At 38.5% G+C, this 19,215-nt stretch overlaps 2 protein-coding genes across 3 annotated transcripts in view; one reads left to right on the top strand and one right to left on the bottom strand.

The window, feature by feature from the left end:
• The first annotated feature begins 812 nt into the window (after positions 1-812).
• The window catches only part of IDUA (alpha-L-iduronidase), a 53,902-nt gene continuing 35,499 nt past the window's right edge, over positions 813-19,215 (top strand). Inside the window, exons 1-2 of one of the 2 annotated variants that reach the window (XM_015888707.3) lie at positions 813-1,000; positions 3,793-3,933. In XM_015888707.3, the coding sequence (XP_015744193.1) occupies positions 858-1,000; positions 3,793-3,933 (284 nt within the window). In that variant the 5' untranslated portion in view covers positions 813-857. Of the gene's footprint in view, positions 1,001-1,022; positions 1,452-3,792; positions 3,934-19,215 lie in introns of those variants that run through there. The other variant, XM_025169005.2, reaches the window with a different exon arrangement.
• Positions 6,368-19,087, bottom strand: SLC26A1 (solute carrier family 26 member 1). The gene is made up of 4 exons (XM_025169004.2): positions 19,041-19,087; positions 13,364-13,459; positions 9,942-10,575; positions 6,368-8,319 (listed from the first exon to the last, which is right to left on the bottom strand). The coding sequence occupies exons 3-4, from the start codon at positions 10,545-10,547 to the stop codon at positions 6,817-6,819; spliced, it is 2,109 nt and encodes a 702-aa protein (XP_025024772.1). The 5' UTR covers positions 10,548-10,575; positions 13,364-13,459; positions 19,041-19,087; the 3' UTR covers positions 6,368-6,816.

Below are 19,215 nucleotides of genomic sequence, written 5' to 3'. Positions count from 1 at the left end.
AGAATTCCCCAGCCAGCCATGCTGGCTGGGGGATTCTGGGAGTTGAAGTCCACCCGTCTTAACGTTGACAAGGTTGAGGAACCGTGCTCTAGGAAGCTAAGGCAGCCGGGGGTTAAGCTAAAGACATTAACACCTGTTGACTGTGTTGTTTTTCTCGGCTGCTGTGTATATTTGTAAATATACACACACACTGTAGAGTGATCTATACATACCGAGTGCGTGTATAGTATAAATTAAGCGTACTACCTATTTAAATAAGTATGTATTTCACGTTATCTCTGAAGCTGAGTGAGCTATGCACGCAACTTGCTCACACCTAAGTACCCTCTAATATTTGGCGAGTCATGGAGTTGAATGAATCGCTCGCCGCAACAAATGGACTGTAACATGGCAGCCTTTGTTTTCAATCTTTCAGTTTCCTCGGAAACACGTCCCTTGTGCTGACTGGGGTTCTTTACTCCAGTAAATATCGCTTTTCCTGCGAGGAAGCCCATCCAACCAAGTTTCACCTTGGCATCGGACAGTAGCCGCGCGTTTGCTTTTCGGGCGAAACGCGAGCCCGCTGAGGGGAAAAGCGGGAAGTAAAAAGGAGGGAACGACCACATTTTGTAAGGGGGGGGGGGTCGGTTGGAATATGATGGCGGCAACTATGGAATAAAACAGGAGGCAGTGATGTCTCCAGCGTCCATTTCCTCAACCAAACAACTCACCATAGTAGCAATTGGGTCGTAAGGTAGGAAAAAGAAGCTAGTAACCGTTTGGATGCCAACTTGCTCCCCCGCTTGAGGAATAGAGCGTGCCGGGGCGTGGCGCAAAGCGCAGCTTGGGAGGCGGTGGAGTTTCAGACCCGTGGCGGTATGAAGTCGGGTACAACATGGAGTTTTTCGGGGTTACTGAGCCTAATCCTAATGAAAGCGACCGCGGGGGCTTTCTATGTAAACGTGGATCTCTCACGCCCCACAGGCGAGTTGAGGCATTTTTGGAAAAGCACGGGATATTGGTAAGAAAGGACGGGTTGCTGATCCAGTGACGCCATTCACACATGACACTTAAGTCGGCAGGCAAAGCGCGTGAGCATCTCCTGGCTTCGGGAATGACGGGCTAAGAGAGGACAAGCTGTCGGCCCGTTGGCGCAAATACTGTGGGACGCAGCTGCGGCCGATCCGGAGCCATTCGGATTGGGCAATAGTTGTGGAGGTTGCACCAAGGTTTTCACAGGAAAGAGGGAAAAGCGGAGTATGTATTGCGCATCCTTTTCCATCCGCGATCCTGTCAGCCACAGACCTAATCAGAACCGGATCACAATTTTATCTGGGCCTATCAAATTAACGCAGCCTATTAATTTGTGCAAGGAGTGGAGTTTTGCAGAACTCTTCCTCTGGCACATGAAGACAAGAAGTCTTAAGGAAGAAGATATTCAAAAGATTAGGCTGAAGAGTTAAAGTCATGAGGTTTGTAGTTTCAAGTCAGCGGACCGAAGTCAAATTGTTTACATATTTGCAGTTAACTTCACAAAGTTAAAGTTTTCCCTTACCTTCTTTTCATAATACAAAAGTAAGATAAAGCATAGGCACTCAAAATAGGCATTCTTCTGTACAATACGCACCTCTGGCTTTTCAAGATTAGTCGGTGATGTGTATTTTTGTGTGAATGGGTTCAATATTATTTATTTGTGAATACAATGCTCAAAATAAGATTTAATACAATTCATTTTAGCCCTGAAGTTAGACTGCAATTCTAAACACACTTATAGCAAGAATTATTTCTTTAAGAAAACATAATTGTATTGTGAAAAAAAAAGCTATGAATTCAGAAATACCTGATTCAAAATCTCACACCATGAACCCATGATCTGATGCAACTCTCCCTCTTTTTACAATACGTAAATAGTAATACCGGCCTACCTAATGGTAGCAGAAAACATGAGTACATAGGGTGAAAGGTTGGGGGGCTTAAACCTCTCTCTCAGAATCCTTTGGGACTACCTCATGTAACTCCTTTCAGCCTTGGTGTGCAGTAGTTACTGCTGACACTACTTGCTTTCTAAGGGGATGCCTTTAATTGTGTTTTCTCCCTCCCCAATTTCAACGTGTGTATGTGTAACAGTATGTGGGAATGACCTTGGGAGACAGGAGGGAAAGCCGCAGACTAGACAACCAATGTGTAAAAGATATCTCAGCCCACAGAAGGAGGGAGGGCGTGGGAAGCATTTCAGAAGGGACCCTCCCTAGTTTTCTGGAGAGTAGGAGGAAAGGAGGGGAGAAATACTTTCAGACTTGCATGATTCTGTTAATGTTACCTTACAATAAAGATAGAGCTAGTGCTCCTGATGTGCCTCTTACTCTGGACTACCTCACAGGACTAAAAGTGTGAGAGAAGGGTACCACAATCTTTGCATGCTATTAGCAACTAAAAGGGGGAATAAAAAGAGGGTGGAAATCCTATAGCTCCATCTCTTGCCCCTGTAGTGTTTAGTGCACATGTCTAGGGCAGCCTTTTTAAACTGGGTTTCTGCAGAACTCTAGGATTCCATAAGAGATCACTTAGGGGTTCCATGAGAAATCATGATTGGAAAAAAAGTACACTTTTTTTTTTTTTACATGTACCGTGCAATGCTAGACTCACAGTGGTGGATATTTTTATGCACTGCAGTTCAGCTGACAGTCTGCCACTTTGCTGCTGTTGTAAATATTGCAAAATGTAGATTGTATAGGTTAGAAGTGAATTGTATTGTGATGTAATAAATGCAAATTTATTTTTTTTAATGGAAATCTAAATATCTTTTAAAATACTCAAATTCCTTAGCTAAGGGAATAAAAATGTAAAACAATTCAAGACACAACAGCATCTGAAAAGAACCTACAATAAAAAAAAATATCTAGGACGATATAAATTTCTGAGCAAATCACAAGATTGAACTGCTACTAATGTAAAAGCAACACTGATGTAAAAAGTGCCAATTTGTGTAAGGAAAAGACAAGGACTGGGCTTGCATAGAATAATCACCAGAGAAAATAAACATCAAAACCTTTAAAAATAATCTTGTTCATTATTTCTAACTAAACTTGTTACCTGTTCCTGCTGGCTGAAGCTAAAGTCTTTGCTTTTTTTGTTGTTGTTCTCTCTCCTAACTTCTTGTAATTTTTTTCCCCTTTTTATCAGAGGCTGGAGAGATTCCCTGTTCCTAACTCAGCACACCATTTCTTGCCCCTTTTCTGTCTGAGTTCTCCTCCAAACTTTTCTTCTCTAGAAGTCTGACTTTGTACATGGGCATTCAATTGTCTCTTGTGCAGGTGTCGATTGGGATTGAGAGGATGTCTATGGGGATTACAGGTAGTCCTTGCTTACCAACCACTCCATTTGAAGTTATGAAGGCACCGAAAAAGGAGACTTATAACCAGTCCTCAAAGTCTCGGTTATCACAGTGTCCTGCTGTCATGTGATCACCATTTGTGAGCTTCACAGCTAGCTTCTGACAAGCAAAATCAGTGGGGAAGCCAGCAGAAAGTCACAAGTTGTGGTCACGTGATGTTGCACTTAACCATAGGGGACTCACTTAAAAAGTTGGGCAAGATCACATGATTTTTCACTTTACAATCACGTCACTTACCAATGGAGTTGCCAGTCCCAGTTGCAGTTGGTAAGTGAGGACTACCTGTATCTGAGTTCTGCCAGCTAGTAAGAAAACTCCATTTATAAGGCTGTTATATGGATTGCTAAGATATCTGATGTGAGGAACTTTGAGCTCTCAAAAGTACTATGTTAAGTAATATATTTTTCTCATCTTTTCAGTCCTCCTCTACCACACAGGCGAGCAGATTTGTTTAATCTCAGTAAAGACCAAATAATTAATTTGGCTTATATTTCTTCTGTGCCACAAAATGGTATTGAACAAATTCGAATCCATTGGCTGCTGGAACTTATACAAGCTGGGTAAGTTAAATTCTTTACTCTCTTTCATTTGTGGTTGTTTTAGGTTTGTATAGGTGGCCAGAAAGTTTTTCTGAACTAAAGAAAGGAGGTCTAATCGTATAAACTGCATGGCTAGGAGACAGCTTGGGAAACATTTGTAAGCCATGCTGGTTTTGGAGGAAAAACTAGCTTTTCAAAATAAGGATTGCTTATACCAGGCAATGTTTCTTGAAATATGTTTTTGTAAGGCTCCCTAGCATGCATATTCATAAGGGATCATTTAGCATATTCTAAAGCATAACATCTCAGTTTGCACTAGGCCTGGTTGGTTATTACAAGGGCTACCTAGAAAATGCTTTGGATGGCTTTTTTGCTTTAAAGATGATGTTATGGTTGAATAATTAAGGAATACCTCAATGTCCCTTGCATGTGAAATCCCTTGGTGAAACATGGGCATGTATTTTCTTGTGGTTATAAAGTCAAAAGATGGTCAGGTATGCTTTCAGAATACAGTAGAAAGAGGAGATTCCTCTGTTGTTTCCAAGGAAAAACAGACTTATATGGCTGCTCTGTGGTCACACCCTGGATTGGCTTTGATAGAAGATGACAAAGCAGTGAGAAGGTCTTCAATGAATAGTGCAAGCCAGACAGATAAAACATGTTAATTAAGACAGGAATCCGCTGTTCTTCCCTAACCTTCCAATTTCCCGGCTCAGAAGATAGGTGCAGGTTTGTATTTGGAGAAATGTGAAATGTGATGTTGCAGATGATTACCAAGGAAGATGCTAGATTCCCCTTGCTAGATGTATTCAAGCGGAGTTTGGAGAGCCCGCTAACAAGGATGCTTTTATTTGGACTTTTGTGCTGAGTAGGAGTAGGGGTTGAACACAATGATCCATGTTGCCTCTTTGATTCAATATGATTCTGTATGGTACTTTGAATTGTGCCTACTTGAGTAGAAAGTTGGATACTTGGAGGAGCTTAAATTTGCTCACTAGTATGAGATACAAGCCAATAAGCAGATTTGTGAACTGCAATTAGTTTTTTGTAGAATTTATGTATACTTGCTTCAAGAGGTAATGAAGAACTATGTGGTACACTGCCTTCTGATGGCCCCTGAATCAACAGTTTAAAAAAATAAATTAATTAAACATTCCAATTTGTGGGCCTCATTCAAAGAAGCAACTATCTTCCAGTTCAGAGATTTTCAAACAGTGAGTTAATTGCAAGAACACATCGGGTGGTATCAGAACTGTAACTTTTTTTTTGGTATGAATCCCTGGAGGAAACAATAGAAAGGTTTCCTTAAATACATGTGGTATGCAGAGTATTTAAGAGTTTTTCAGAGAAAATACCAATTTATCTATTGCAACTGACACATTCAACTTACTAAACTTTTTTTGGCTTTCAGTTGAAGCCCCTTTGAAGATGGAGTACTATTTCCTTGTAAAGCAACAGGGGATATCCATTGGGGAAAATAGAAATACTGGGCAGGAACCCTTGTGGGGTGTGGTACAGTGATTTTCCTAATCATTTTTTGTACTATTGAGGGGTGTCGCATATGATGTATTTTGTAGAAGTACACAAAGGGCTTTTAGTAAATACTTATAAGTATTAGTGAATTCTGTGAAGGAAGGGAAGATTGAGACCAATAAATACAGCATAGTTGACAAAATGTAGGAAAGAGGAACTTTAAAAATGTATGAAAGGAGAAGTATAAGCAGTTCATTTCTTCTGATGTATATGGATAGGAAACCACCAGGGAATTTCAGGGCTATAGGCTACACTGGTAAGTTGAAAAAGCATTCCAGAAAAACGCAATGGCAAATAATGTCTCTGTTGTTGCCCAGAAAACCACAAGGATGGGCCTTGTAGTTATCAGGAGCTAAGCTTGATTTGAGAGCTGTTTTATCTTCTCCTGCCCTCAAAAACAAAATAATTATGGTTTATTAAAAATATAGTTCAGTCTTCTCTGCTATTGTTTAAAATGCCCTAGATAGCAAGACTATTTCCACTATAGTAAAGGGCATCAATTGTAATTTTGTCTTTGATCCCAAAATGCTTTGAGCTGTTCTGGTTGATAGGACACACATTTAAAATACCGTTTGGGGAGAAGACTTACCAATGCTCTGCAGTTTAGCCAACAAAGAACCTCCAACATAAGTAAGTGAAGCTATTGTCTCTGTGTGGCTATTTGATTTTTAAAAAATTATCCTTTCTGAACATAATTTCTGATATTCCTTGCCATTATCTTGATTACCGTCAAGATCAAATCAAGAAATAGAGCTTTCATTTACCCCATGCTGGATGAAACTTTGAAAAGAAAAACAAGTATAAGACCCCATGAAAGAAACACCTGATCTTCATTAAAGAAGACCTAAGAGAATTGCATCATATATTGAGGCAGATATAATGCTAAATAATGGCTTAGTATTATGAAAATAAGTTGCAGCAAGTTAACAAACTACAGTATGAAACTACACCCTGAACCTTATTTGTTCACAGGAACACTTGGTATAAATCACATTTCCTTGAGATTGAACATAATGGCAAACTTTGCTTTGTTCAACACTGAGGATGGAAGCTTTTGGTCTCCTTCCTTTGCATGAAGAACAGGAAGAACAACACGGGAGCTTGTGGCAGGATGTCAAATCACTAAACAATGATCAGAGGTAGATCAGAATTGGTTTTGTTTATAGTTACATTGAACAGTGGACCATGTCTAACTTTATTTGATTAAGATTCATTTTGGGGTTACACATTCACTGCTTAGTGAAAGGAAAGGCTTTGCGAGTGTATTCCATATTACCAAATGGTTCTCAAGGAAGAACTCAGGTCCAGGCATGTTGAAAACCACAATCTCTGCATAATGAACAGAGAATCTCCAAAGTGCCAATTATTGGACTAGACGACAGAGTCATCTGTTGTAATTTCTCTCTCTCTCATAAACTGGACAGCATTAGATATGCTATGAAACAGCAGTTCATGCATGTCTTTGTCTGTGCTCTTAAAGTAGCCTCCTTTTTCCAGGGAAGCTATCACTGAGGGATTGCAGCAGGCCAAATATACACTGATCTTCAATTCCTGATAGTCTTTGAGTGTTTCTTTTAATGTGCTCACTCCAGCTGTGTCCAAAAATGGAATGGAAGAACAATCTATGATGATTGCATGAAAGTCACTGTCCTTAGTCACCAAGCATGGTGACATTTCTTTCTGTCCAAGTTGCTTATCCTGATTTTGTTGTCCTTTCCTCTTGGACTTTTTCCTTTTGGCGACTTCAAGTGCAGGATCCAGCCCTGTCCTGTTGTAGAGGCACTTTAGGAAGAAGTCCTTGTTTGCGTAATAAAGTGGTGCTTCAAAACGGAAGATTTTGATCTTTGGAACTGGAAGAAGGTCTTTATATTCCCCATCATCTTCATAGAAGACAGTGTTCCCGATTTGCCCTAACAAGGCAGCATGTGGGCACTGGGTGCGGCCAATAATGCAGAAGACTGAAAAAACAGCCCCAACCAACAACCCCATTTCTGTGCTGATCAAGGCAGATGAGAGCATGGTAACACACCAGACCAGCGCATCTACTTTGTCCAGGCGGAAGCGTTGAGGAATATCTTTGAATTTTCTAAGGGCTCCTCTTAGGCTCACTATGATGATGCAAGCCAAAACACATTTCTGTAGGTTGAAGAAGAGGGGAGCGAAGAATAGCAGCACCAGCAGTACAACCACTGCACTCACAATGCTGGATACCTGGGTCTGGCACCCTGTGGATGTTTTGACCAGAGTCTTAGCTAGAGCTGCACTGGTGGCAAAGCAGTGGAAGAAAGCTGGAATGATATTACAGAAGCCAATGGCAAACATTTCCTGATTGGCCTTGACAGTATAGGCATACTTTTTGGCAAACATTTCGGAGAGTGAAACCGTGAAAGCAAAGCCAACAATGGCAAGTGGGAGAGCATCAACAGCAACTCTTTGCATAAGGTGAAAGCTGGGCACTTGGGGTGGTATAAATCCAGTAGGAATTTCACCTGATACGCTGGTTGCATAAACTTCTTTCAGCTTCCCATAATGGGACACCAGGGTGGCAACCACAATTACCACCAGCTCTGTGGGAAGAGGGATCCTGAGCCTGTGTTTATACTTATCTCCCAGTTCCTTAGCGGTGACCAGCACAACAATGCAGATAGTGCTTGTGATCACATCACATAGATTTGCTTGAGAAATGTTCTGAAAAATGTTAGCCCAAGTGGTTATCAGGATCCCGTATCCCTGGGTACGTGGGATTTTTATTCCAATGAGGTATTTAACTTGAGCTGTTAAAATAGTTAACGAAGCACCAGTGGCAAAGCCATCCAACACAGGCTCAGAAAGATATACTGATACAAACCCAAGGTGGAAAATTCCCATCAGAACCTACAAGAAAAACAAGATCAGGTTAACACTATTTGAGATATACAGGAGGAAGATGTTGCTACCTCTGTGGCATTTTAGAACATCTTATTTTCTCCCAGTTTATCCTGGACCAAAGAGCACAGTTTTACAGATAAATAATGGCAAGCCCAGAATTATCCAAACAATCAGTTATTAGCACAATAAAAGTATGCTATTGCAGAAGTGTTTATCTGTGCATCGCACATTTGACATTTTTAAAGTTACTCCCCTCCCCAGCTCTCTCTTTACTCTTTGAGTAAGTTATGTAAATATTTATTACTGTGCCTAGCCCTGTTTGTCCCATGTTTCTCCAACCCCACTTTACTCCCAGTCTCTTTTTTGCATGGCTTGATGTCTCATTGGAAAAGAGTTATGTGTTTATCAAATTACACAAAATTATCCCTAAGTCCAGATGCACGGTGTTTTGCTAAGATCACATCCAGCAAACATCAGAGGGAACTGGGAGGTAAAGTGAGAAAGGTGCATCCCTATCTCTCAATTTGAGACCCAGTTTTCAGAAGGTCACAAGCAAACAGCCTAAAAACAGATTAGTCCATTTGCAAACAAGAGATAGGTGTCCTCCCGCTCAGAAGAGGTTGGCTTCAAGCCTGCTAAATAGTGCATGTGGGAGAAAGAGGTACAAGAAATTAAACTTTGATTTCACAATAAATAGGTATACATCTGATATGGTGTTCTTTTATAATAGCTCAATTCTCTTTTCTCCTGTACATCTATTTATCAGAAATTCTTTTATCCCTGAGTGCCTGATTATCTGTTTCCAATCAAGCTTGCTGGGAGAAGCTTTACACTTGCAAGTGTAGGTTTTAGATAAGTAAAATAATATGGGAAACAGTTTGTCCTTTTTCTCCTAGCTTTTAAAGTTTTATTTATTTCATTAAAGGCACACTTAATATTCTCGAGGCATCAGACCCAGATAAGATAAAAACAGACAGACAAAATAATTCCATGACAATAACAAGAAGCAGATAAAGCAGCAGATAAAATAGCCTCTTTTGTGCTTTCTCAGTGCTGGTAGTGCCTGCTCTCTGGAATAACATCTCCCCAGAGATCCATGTTGCTCTCACCTTAATGACTTTCCATAAACTGTTAAAAACTTGGTTGTTCTCCCAGGCTTTAAGGGAAGATGGTGGTCAAGTTCCTATGTTTTGTTTTTGTGATGTGGAGTTAGTCTTTAAATTGGCTGTTTTGGGTTTGTTTGTTTTTTAATATATACCTGTCATTACCTTTTCAATTGTAAGCCACCCAGAGTTGTTGAGGGGTTGGGTGGCCTTAGAGTTGAATTAAATAAATAAATGAAACAAATCTGCCAAGTAATTTAATTTGAATCCATTGCAGAAAGGTCTGCCAAGCCTTCTTCTAGAATCCACTTAATTACAAGCATCCACTCTATTGATCTGGTTGTTTACTATTTCTTTGTTTCACTATGCTTACTTCTGTTTGATATTTGATTGTTTTTAATTGTTCTTGGGGGGATCCAGTTTCCCTACCTTCTCTAGAAATGTTTATCTCTTCAGATGGACTATACCTTAAGTTTACATTTGCAAATCTATGTGTGTTGAGAAAGGGGTAGGGAAAGATAATACCTGATAAACTCCAGCCATGAAGGTCAGTGCTGTAGCTACCCCAATAGCATAACATTCTTTCCCACACTCATTGCTGATCACGCCAAGGGTAAAATTGTAGATAGTGAAGTTCAGATGGACTTCGTCACCAACAACTTGCTGCGGGTCATCATTCAGGTTGAATCCTGCCAGCAGCAATTCTCGATCCACAACCTGTCCAACCATTAAGCTTAATAAGCTGAAAATGCCCACAGACACGTGTCTGGAGGTGCCCATGAGAAAATAGATGATGTTGGCAAAGAATGAGGTGTAAAGGCTGTAAATTGGCTTCAGACCAGCTAACAAAGAATAGGCTATTGCTTGAGGAACTAAAATTATCCCAATGATCAGTCCCGACATAACGTCTCCCCAGATGTATTCTTTGCAGTTGTATTTGGGAAGCCATTGTAACACGGGAAAGAAGTCCAGAATGGCCTTTTTTGTTGTTTTCATGCTGCAGGAACATTTTTTTCTTAGTTGGTTCTTGATGACTGCTGTTTTGCTAACCTTTTCAGGAATCTTTCTTTCCATATAAAACTGGAGAAGAGATCCATTTTCTGTTGTGGCTGTCTCCATTTCCTGTTTCATTCTGGACCAGCTTTAATCAGTTCCTGTGCTTTAAAAAGATTACTTGTTGAAAATAGTACATCATTACATATAAACTTGCAACTTTCTTGTATTGGGACTCAAGTGAATGCAATTATTTTTATTCAGTATATGTCCTGCTTTCTCCCACTGATTCTGGTCCAGTTAAACCAAATTTTTAAAATATTAAGTTTACTGTAATGGTGGAGGCTAGAAAATTTTTTTAATTCTGTACTTTAGTTTTTATGATTGTCTACAACTACATATTACACCATGCAGTTTAATAAACCATTATGAACAGTAGAAGCTTAGAAGAGAATCTTGTTGCACAGCTTTGAAGCAATATGTTTAAAAACGCTACATCTGTGTTCTGCTAGGATCAGAGAAACGCCACTCCTATCTAGAGGAACATACACTGTTTCCAATCCATGCTTTGCCTAGGTGAAGGAAAAAAGATGTCAACCCCCCCCCCCCCAAATGATGGATGAATGATAAGACCATCTTCCATGCCTTTCATAGGCACTTTGGATGGTTCCAGGATGCCTTGAATGATTTCTCTGACGAATGGCAACCAAATAATTTGCAATGGCCAGGATACATATAGTTTATCATCTAAGCATAATATACCACAAGAAACCACAGCATTCCTAGCCCTTCATCCCTAACGGATAGCCAACAGCTTACATAATTTTGTTTAATTTAGTTATTTTGGGGGTTTTGGGGGGGGATTGGAAAAATCAAACTGCAATAGAGTGGCTTTATTGTCTATTTTTGGTAAGATCTACAGAATAAAACATCAGTTCCATTTTTGTTGATAGTTGCCAGTTTTATTATAAAAGCAGTAATACTCAGTGAAAGGGAGAATATAAATCTGCTGACAAATTTAAAAGTATGGGAAATTAAAAATTAAAAAAAAATAAATTAAAAATGGAAAGTGCTGAAAAATTAATGCAACAGCAAAGAGTCTTGAATCCTTTAGCTAAGGATTGTTTTATAAATATAGCCTTTCTATTTCTTGGTTATATTACCAAAGTAATTGCTAATAGTTATCTTCGTCTATACAAGTATCTTTTTAACTAGAAATCTTAAATAGAGTACCAGACCAACCTTGTTTATAGTGGGTGGCAGTGCCTAACTGACCTTGACTGATCTTGTAAAAGTTAACCAGGATCAGAGCTGGTTAGTACCTGGATGGGAAAGTACTAGGAAATCTGAGGACTAGAGATGAGGCTAGGAACTTGAAAAATATTTTGGAATAAGTCAGCAATGAACCACTTCCATACTGTTGCCAAAAGTTCTACAAAAAGTGCCCATAAAGTCACCAGGAACTGAGCTTAGCATGAAGAAGACTTTACATTTATTATCTTTCTTTAAGATGTTCTTGTATATATCCCAGAACTATGGCTTGTTTTTTTAAATGCTCCTATGTAGTTTTGTTTCTGCTTCATTTTTATTTTTTATTATGCTGTTTTTATTTTCAACATTTATTCAATACATTTTTAATTCAAATGAAAATTATAAATCCACAAATTTTGGTTGTGGTATTTTGGGTGTCATTGAGTTTGGGTCCCCCCCCCCCATTCCTTAAGGAACAAAGAAGCATCTATTTTGCACATGGGGGGGTGAGATGAGACAAAATACAGAAATTGTGCTGTAAAGTTCTGGGGTACTCAGGAGGTTACAAATATGGGTTGGGGTCACATATAATCCACAAGTGCCCTTTCTTGGCTTAGGGTTACTTCACATTGGTGTCTTTCAGTTATCACCTTATTCTGGGCCTTCATGATAAAAGCATAAGCATTCTGGTTTTTTATTTTGAATAAATCAGGAGCCCACTATAGTATGGCATATTGTTTAGGATTGTGAGGCATGGATTGTGAAGCAGCTAATTAAGAATCTCATTGCCTACACCAGATGTTTAGTGCATTGAGTAGCCTGTTTTTAGGTCAGCCTTAATATGCATATCTCCATATGGGGATAATATTTATTTCAGATATTTTTACTCAGCCTTGCCAGACATTTAGGGTATTTATAATCCTACATTAAAAGCAGAATGGAAGCATGGGTACAACAAAATAATCATTGGGATGGTTTTATAAGCTCCACAAGCAGACAAATGACCAATCAATCAGCAGCTCCTAATATTCCCAAGCTTTAAGTGAGCTGAGCACCAACAGCTGAAGGAAATAGGAGGGGAGACCATTCTACAGTCCCCAGTGCCATAATTGATAACACTATACTCCTAGCTACAGATCTAATAAAGATCAAATAATTAAATAAAATGAACACATCTTCCATTTTGAGAGAACCATGGAGCTGCACCCTTAATAGCAAGGTCATTGAAGTATAAGGCTGAATTAAATTACAATAAAGACTGCTTATAGTATAAACAGTATATGTTTAGAATGATCAAGAGAAATGCTGTGCAAATCTTGTGGCTTTGTATGGTCCACTATAACAGAGAGTGTCCAGAACTCCTTGCTGAACAAAAATGGAGGAAAGTCTCTATGAATCGAAAACTGTGCTTAAAATTTTAAAAAAAATAGATTATATATAGTAAATTCTCAACAGTAATTATTCTGAGAAATATTTAACTTATTTTTAAGGCATCCTCTTCAAGTTTACTAAAAGAGAATTAAGCTATACACTCTGCAGAACACCAAATGTAAATAGCCATAGGAGTATACAATCTTGTACTGTATTAAAAGCCTATTTCTTCTGATTAAAAAAAAACCTATTGTTCTAATGAATCTGCTGCTGCATTAACATTTATATGGTTCCTTCCTCTGTGAAATGTGGAGAAAAAGCTTTATTCTTACTTGTCTTGTGCTGCAGTGTAGGTGTGATAATGAAGACCCCACTTGAATCTCACAGTCCTCCTGGTCATCTGCATCGAAGCAAGTCCGCACTAAGGACTGTACAAGATACATTTTAATACTTGTAGGCGGTAACACAAACAAGCAATAGTCAGAGCTAGGTAAACATTGAAGAGCATGAATGAAGGATTACAAAGTACAATCTGAAGCTTCTTCATGTTTCTTCTTGTCTTCTTCTAAATTATAGATCTGTTGACTCAACTGTTTGTTCATGTTTCAATGGCAAACATTAAACAAGCGATATGCCTTTAAACCATAGACTGTGTAATAATTGATCTAACCCCCTCCCAATAGTTTAACTCATAAAGAAGTTATGAGTTAAAGAGCAATCATAGTAACTTGGTTCTCTTTACTGATGAACCTTTTAGAAAACCACTTGTACTTATTTTCATATGATGCACACAGCTGGCTTAATCTATAGGAGAATCAGCAAGAAATTCTGATGTACTTAAATTGCAAGGATTAAATTATTATTAACAATAATGGCTATAATTGAAACAAGGCTACATTCCAAGGTGCAGCTTCACTTACTTTAATATGGGTTTTTTGAATTTTCTACTTAAAGTAGTATATATTAGTCAAATCCAGAGTTCACAAAATTACATGGAGGCCTTTATGTTCTGCAGAATTCTACATAATAAACAAAGAAAACTCGTATTTGCCTTTAGCCTTATAACAGAATGTGTAAGAAAATTGCAAAAATTTAAACTAAGTCTCCTAGGTGATAATTTTAGGCATCACCTAGAACTAATGAGGTGAAGGAATGCGTAATTACATTGAAGACACAAACCCATATCTGATATTTTTTATTTCAAATGTTTTTCCTGCTAGAACCAATCAAAGGTTTAGCTGATCAGCCTTGTATTTGTTATTTTGATCACTCTCAAAATAACCAGATGAACAGCAAAACAGCTGTTTTGAGCAATTAATTATATGGTCTGAATATATTTTTCATCTAGATTGTCATACCCTGTATTTCTGTTAAATTAGCTAAATGTATGTCTGGAAATTTTTGCTTATTTTAATATTACCTTTACTGAATCACTACCTTTTCTGGATGCCATTTTTAGTGCATAAATATCCACTAGAGTTACTACTGAGTGGATTAATAACTCTAGTTATCCTTTGTATGGCTGTTTTATTGTACTGAAGGAAAATAAAGTTACACACTGATTAGATACAATAATAAATATTTAGTTATATACCGTATGTTAAATTCTTGGTCTTATATGTGAAAACCCAACTAAACAAAGTTCACCTCTGCTATTTAAATAACTGTTCAATGTATTGGTTAACAGCTAAGGTTCTAGATTGATATAACTGAACTTTTTGCATTTCCTAGTTGATGTTTCTTCTGAGTAATGGTTTCCTTGGGAAAGCACACAAAGCATGACTTCTAGAATGGTTTCTAGCACCTTTATTGCTAGTGACCATAGAAAGTTTCTGTATTCTGTGTAACAAACATATGGTGTCTGTGCACATGTGTTTCTGCTCTCCTCTCATGTTGCATCTATGTGTGTTTATATCTCCTGGGGACCACAGGTGAACTGCATATGCTCTGCTCTGGGTCACATGCCAGGAGGAACGGGAGAGAGCTTAGAACAGAACAGTCAGGAACCTTCTGAACTGCTGACCAACCCTTTCTCCCATAGGGATATATTCTGGAATGTTTTTCTCTCCAGGTCCTGGCCTGGCCCATCCCATTTTCAAATTCTTTTGCTGGTTTACCTGTTACCTCAGAAAATGTGATGGGTGTATAAACTTCTGAATGGGAAATATACATCTCTTCCAAGGGGGCATTAGTATTATAGCTTCCACTGCCATGGCCAATGGGGGAATGTGAGTTCCACCATAGCACACGAGGAGGGCGCCAAGTTGGAGAGAACTGGCAATAGTACATTCCTTTGCTCTGATCTCAAGCAAAAGCATCATTGCGTCCACCTTCAAGAACCACCTACAGTTCCCATGGTTAAAAGCTCATGGATAATAACTTGCTGCCTGTAGACTTTTCAGAGGGGGGTGGTATCCAACAGCATATCAACATTCCCACTTCCCTTGCCACTCCTTATATGTTCCCTCCTGGAGAACTTGATCAATGCCACAGGTTCCAGATTATCAGCTCTAAGTGCCAGGTTGCTTATAGCCTCTGGAGGATCCATCACTGCTCCTCCAGGGAGACAGAAGGCACAGGTGGGTGGATGTGTGTGGAAATTGGAGGTGCCTCCCACAGCCCTTTGCTAAGGGAACAGCAGCCCTGAAGTTTCCTCCCAGGTAACTGGGAGCCCCAAGGAAGGCTATGGGAAATTTAATCAGAGTGTCGTCTTCATAGAGTGGGCCATGCCATCAATCATCTACTGCATAAGAGATGAAAAGGGTAGAAAGCACCATTTGGATGATCTCCAGCTGGCACAGCCTCCAGGATGGGAGCAAGGAGGGGGATGGTGGAAGGAGACTTGGGAAACCTTGATCACCTCAAGACACCCTTTGTGGATCCATAGATGAGGATCAGTATGAGCTTGTTAAATGTCAGAATGGCCACCAAAGGCAAAATTGGTGATCCTAGTCTGGGCCTGGAAATCACCAGTTGTTTTATTCTCGCAGTAAACAGATCCAGCTTACCCTCTGTTCTATCCACAGAAAATTTATGAACTTGAAACATGCCACATGCATGAAATTCTTGGGGGATGAGGATTAGTGTCTTCAAATGCTGCCTATACATAAAATGGGATAATTCTGCTAGGAATAAGATAAGCCAACAAGCCTATGAAGCACTTTCAGCAAGATGGGATGTATGGATTGCCATTTCTTGGCTATGAATTACGAAAACTGTGCCAAATAGTTTGTTTGACCGTGGTTAATGTAAATTGTAGCTATTTAAAACCCAACTGCTGCCATTTTTCCACAACTGCTGCAGAATCTTGCTAAATATAGGAGACATGATTTGGGCTTAGTTTGCTTTAAAAATAGTGCTAAGACAAGAAATTTAATCTTGGATCAATAAAAATACTTTTATACATTAAAAAAGAGTAACACACTTTGTGTCCTAAATAATTAAAATTCCTCTTTCTCATTCCAAATTCTTCAACCCATCTAAATGACACGTCAAGCAAATTTTCATAATTTTTATTTTGCAAAATTTAGTGTTACAAGTTATGGTTTGGGTGAAACCATAATGGAATCATTTATAACAAGAAAGCCATTTTTTAAAAAATCAAGAATTCTACTTTGCGTTTTCCATTTCCATGATGGAAAATGCATCTATTCATAGGAATTCTTCCTTTCACCACCCAAAAAACCTTTTGTACCAAAATATCCAGAACTTCCTCTGGCTGTAGTTTTTGGGTCAGTTTGTTGATTAATGAATTTTTATTGCTTTACCCTTTAAAAAGTTACCCTTATGTACCGTATGACCTCTTATTGCTGGAATTTAGAATTCTGGTCCCACTTCCATTTAGCCTGACAATGGTTACTTTTTAATTGGTGAAGCCATTCTTTCAGCAATTGCCTTTGATTTTTAACCAAGAATAGGGATGGCTCACTGGTTCAGATGATTGGTCAAATATTGTCAGATTATTTACGGCAGCCAAGATTGCAGCTTTTCTTAATAAGAGCAGAAGTAAGGGGTGCTTGCCCTTTTGTTTTGCAATTTGAATCAAATCTGGTACCATAGAAAAATCTTGCCTATATTGGCTGCCTGCTATGATTGTAAGCAGGCCTCATACAGTAGCAAATACATTGTTTCAGCCATCACATGACTCCATACAATTTTACATTTTCTCATGTGTGTTTTTATTGATAGGAATTTCAGTTGTGTATTTGTAACCATTCTTTTGTAAGCTGCTTGAGATGCCCACTGACCATTGGAAAGCGGCATACATCTTTTATAAATGAATTAAACAGGGACTTTTCCCCTGCAGTATCAGCTAACTAATTTGTTTTTGTAATTCCCACCAGTTTCCAAACAGGTTTTGGTTGTACAGTAGTTTTTTTGCTCCTCTTATTCTAAAAAGGTATTTTTAGAACTACCTAGAATGGGTTGGAAAGAATCTTAAAGGGTCCCAATATGACTACAGAATTAGCGTGATTGGCTCAGAAAACACAGTGAAAAACATGGTGGACCATAAACTGTCCCTTTTGTGGGCATGTCTGCTCATACAGAAGTCAGTGTAGCTTATCCCCAGGTGAGTGTGAATTGGAATGCCATCCTCCTGCGTAGGTTCTTGATATAGAAGAGCTAACAGGTTTTCTAAAACTACTAAAAAGCAAGATTAGCCATGATGGCTTGGGAAAAAAGATCTAAAATCTACAGAGGTACTATCTTTATAAGGCCTATTGAAGGTTTACAAAACCCCTGCAATCAGCTAGGTTTCAACAGCTCTTTATGAGGCAAGATGGTTAAAAAATGGAAGGGAGGAAAAACATGGGTAATCTTACAAAAATGTCTTTGCAAGACATGTTCACATTATTAGATGAGGTGATGAAGAGCCTTAGAATATGCCAATTATATATATCTGAGCTCTGCTGTTATTTCCATTTTTCTTTTAAAAATTCCACATTCATGGGTATCTATCTGCCATGAATATATCTGTTCTTTTTATTTCATTTAAATGCAACTTCAGTCTTGTTACCATAATGACACTGAAGGAAGGGAATGTTTAACCTGGCCATGTGACACCCTTAGACACAGCACCAAATACTCCAATTTAAAAAAAGTAAAATAAAAACAACATTTAAAAACAAAATTAAAGGCAACTATAATCTTTGGCGATAGCAAGATCTTCATTCTCAAAATTTTACAATATTTCAGACACATTTATCTTTAACAAATTATTATTTAATATTTTGAGCGAGAATTGTGTGAATTCATGGGGATGGTGACTGCTGCTTTAAAAAGTTGTTAATTCTTGATTTTAATAGTTGCTAAAGTTGCTACCTTTATTTAATAAAACCTAGATGATTTTGAAGGATATCTAATATCTTCATAACTAAAAACAAGATAATGTTGTTTTTCCACTGTAGGCTAACCATTAAAGGTTAATTCCTGCATTCTTTTCCCCCTACTAAATGACTTTAACAAATTTAACACTTCCATTCCTGGTGGAAATGGGCTAAGCTGTTTAATACCTGTTATATTATAATTGAATAGTATAAGCATTCAGTCCAGAAATTAGAGTATTCATTCCCATACCAGGAAACAGTATTTTAAAAAGCAGTGCTGATGAATGTTTACTTATACCCCATATTTGAAGCAGAATTTACTAGATTTATTTACACAGTATCTTTACAGACTGCCGTATTCAAACTGACTCTCAACGGTTTACAGTCCGGTAAGAAACAGATATGCAATGAAACTATAATTAAAGCATTAGTCAGCAAAAACAATCAACAAAAATAATAATTGAAAGATAACCCTGGTGCCACATTTCAGCTTTCATAACCTGAGGCTGAATTCAGATATGCATCAACAGAATTATGGCTATATCCATTTCAAGCTTGTTTGCTGATTAAAAAGCATGTGAGACAGTTCTGCTTTGCTTCAATTCTGCTATTTTTTTTCCTCTTCCAGAATGAATAACTCTGAACATGGAGTTACAGTAAATAGGCTAATTGAGAAACATACCTCCATCAAGCAAGGAGCTGTAAGGTTCCTGATATTCATGTCTCTTCTCTTCCCTGCCTCTCGTTCTGTATCCGTTGCCAAGGGAAGCACAGAGAATTGGCTAGCCAAGCTAGGCTGGCTGAGAAGCAGGAAATAGCAGGCCGCATTCTCTTTTATCGGGTTGAAAGCTGTCTTT

The sequence above is a fragment of the Python bivittatus genome, unplaced genomic scaffold, assembly GCF_059951505.1.
Source record: "Python bivittatus isolate LINGU-HERP-01145 unplaced genomic scaffold, Pbiv_v1 ctg000850_np1212, whole genome shotgun sequence".
In the NCBI taxonomy this organism is placed as follows: Eukaryota; Metazoa; Chordata; class Lepidosauria; order Squamata; family Pythonidae; genus Python; species Python bivittatus.
This window is presented reverse-complemented; position numbering and strand designations above follow the sequence as displayed.

Excerpts from the sequence above, each read along its gene's own strand:
- SLC26A1 (XM_025169004.2), bottom strand. The coding sequence starts at position 10,547 with ATGAAACAGGAAATGGAGACAGCCACAACAGAAAATGGATCTCTTCTC. Across the intron at positions 8,320-9,941 it reads TCATGGCTGGAGTTTATCAG|GTTCTGATGGGAATTTTCCA; the intron begins GTATTATCTTTC and ends TTTTTCTTGTAG.